This window comes from Chenopodium album, chromosome 5, assembly GCF_948465745.1.
Source record: "Chenopodium album chromosome 5, dcCheAlbu1.1, whole genome shotgun sequence".
Classification (NCBI taxonomy): Eukaryota; Viridiplantae; Streptophyta; class Magnoliopsida; order Caryophyllales; family Amaranthaceae; genus Chenopodium; species Chenopodium album.
Genome location: NC_137838.1, coordinates 78,593,445 through 78,595,121, shown reverse-complemented (window position 1 = coordinate 78,595,121; position 1,677 = coordinate 78,593,445). Strand labels below are relative to the sequence as shown.

The 1,677-nt window shown below is 36.6% G+C and overlaps 1 protein-coding gene across 1 annotated transcript; it reads left to right on the top strand.

The window, feature by feature from the left end:
- Window positions 1-420: 420 nt before the first annotated feature.
- On the top strand, window positions 421-1,677 carry LOC145633248 (putative F-box protein At1g32420). Its single transcript, XM_081685513.1, has one exon. It carries the CDS (start codon window positions 421-423, stop codon window positions 1,675-1,677), a length of 1,257 nt encoding a protein of 418 aa, XP_081541639.1.

Genomic DNA, 1,677 nt, shown 5'->3' with positions numbered 1-1,677 from the left:
TTAAAATTTTTAATATCTTTTATATGTTGGGTGAAGGGGCATGAAATTCATTGAGAGTAAAGGGGCCATGAAATTATTTCGATAAAAAATAATACTACGTTGATCTTTAAGTGTATATATATACGGAGTATATATATATGTATATATTATTTGCATATATAGTTGACGGAGTAATACGCAATTAAAGATATTAATGATCAAACATATGTGTCGGCACTCACCATGCTTAATAAGTGTTGCGTGTTACTTAATGACACAAAGTGATTCTTCACATCTCCATTTCTTAATAAATACATCCTTAATGCACTGCTTTAACCTCTTGCACTATTCTGAAACACTACAATTCCTCTAGTTTTCCGCTTTATCTCTCGTCTGAAATACCAATTGGTCACAACTAGAGTATTGGTCTGAAAATCTGAAATGGTGAAATTGAGGGAAGAGAATGATCCTGATACTATTGCTAATGTGAAGTGCAGGATCATCAACATCAGTAATTTTTCGGCAGAAACCCTAACTATTCCCGATGATCTCATAATCGGTAACATTCTGCCAAGATTGCCGGTAAAAACTCTAATCCGTTTCACATCTGTTTCTAAATTCTGGCTTTCTACAATTTCTACTCCTGAATTTGCAAAATCCCATCTCAAATTCTCCCTCAATCAAATTCTTTTAATCGATAAAAGACCTTTAAGATTCATGATATTGCCATATGATGATGAAGAATCTGACAGTCTGGAAAACCCAATTGAATTGGAAAACTTTTTTGATTCATCTTTTCAACAAAAATTATCTAAAAATGATGTTAGCTTTGTGGGTTCTGGTAATGGGTTGGTTTGCTTTGAATGTGATCATTTGTGTTTCTTCTTTATCTGCAATCCTGCTCTGCATTCATACCGTAAAATTATGTATCCGAATGCTGGTTACTGCTCCAATACTTCTTGGTTTGGTTATATACCATCTATTGATGACTACAGGATAGTTGTGCTATTTGGATTGTCTAGATTAAGAGTTCAGCGTGAACCTCCTGTATACTTTTATGTGTTTTCGCTTAAGACGGGGAATTGGAAAAGAATATGTGACCTTGATGATTATTTTACTCGCTATGAATGGTTATGCTGGGACACGAAAGTGGTCAATGATATTCTGTATTGGTCTGTTGGGTTTCTGGAATATGCGATGCCTAAGCGCATTGTAGGGTATAATTTGGTTAGTGAACAGGTGGAAGTATTTCCTTGGATGGATTGGTTACAACAGCTGAAAGTATTCCCTGGGATGAATTTGTTACAACAGTGCGTTAGTACAAGGTTTTTCTTGAGGAATGGGTGCTTATCAATAGCATGCATCAGCTTAATCGATCGGATGACTGAAGTTTGGACATTGAAACAATTTGATGATTGGAACTCTTGGGAGAAAGTGGGTTCTTTCAATCGTCCGTGCACGTTTGGTTGTCATGTCACCCCCACAGGCAAGTTTTTAGTAGAGAAATGTTTTGAGCTCCAAACACCGAACCGGTTCATGATAGTTGATGCAAGTCTAGATACTGAAAAACAAAGGCAAAGCCATACTTGCTCATGTGACAACAAAATAACTGTTTCAAATGCGGTGGGTTATGTTGAGAGTCTCATTTCCCCCTTCGGAACAATCTTGTCCATTGATGAGGAAGACCGTGAAGTGTGA

Coding starts and splice junctions, on each gene's coding strand:
- LOC145633248 (XM_081685513.1), top strand. CDS start 421: ATGGTGAAATTGAGGGAAGAGAATGATCCTGATACTATTGCTAATGTG.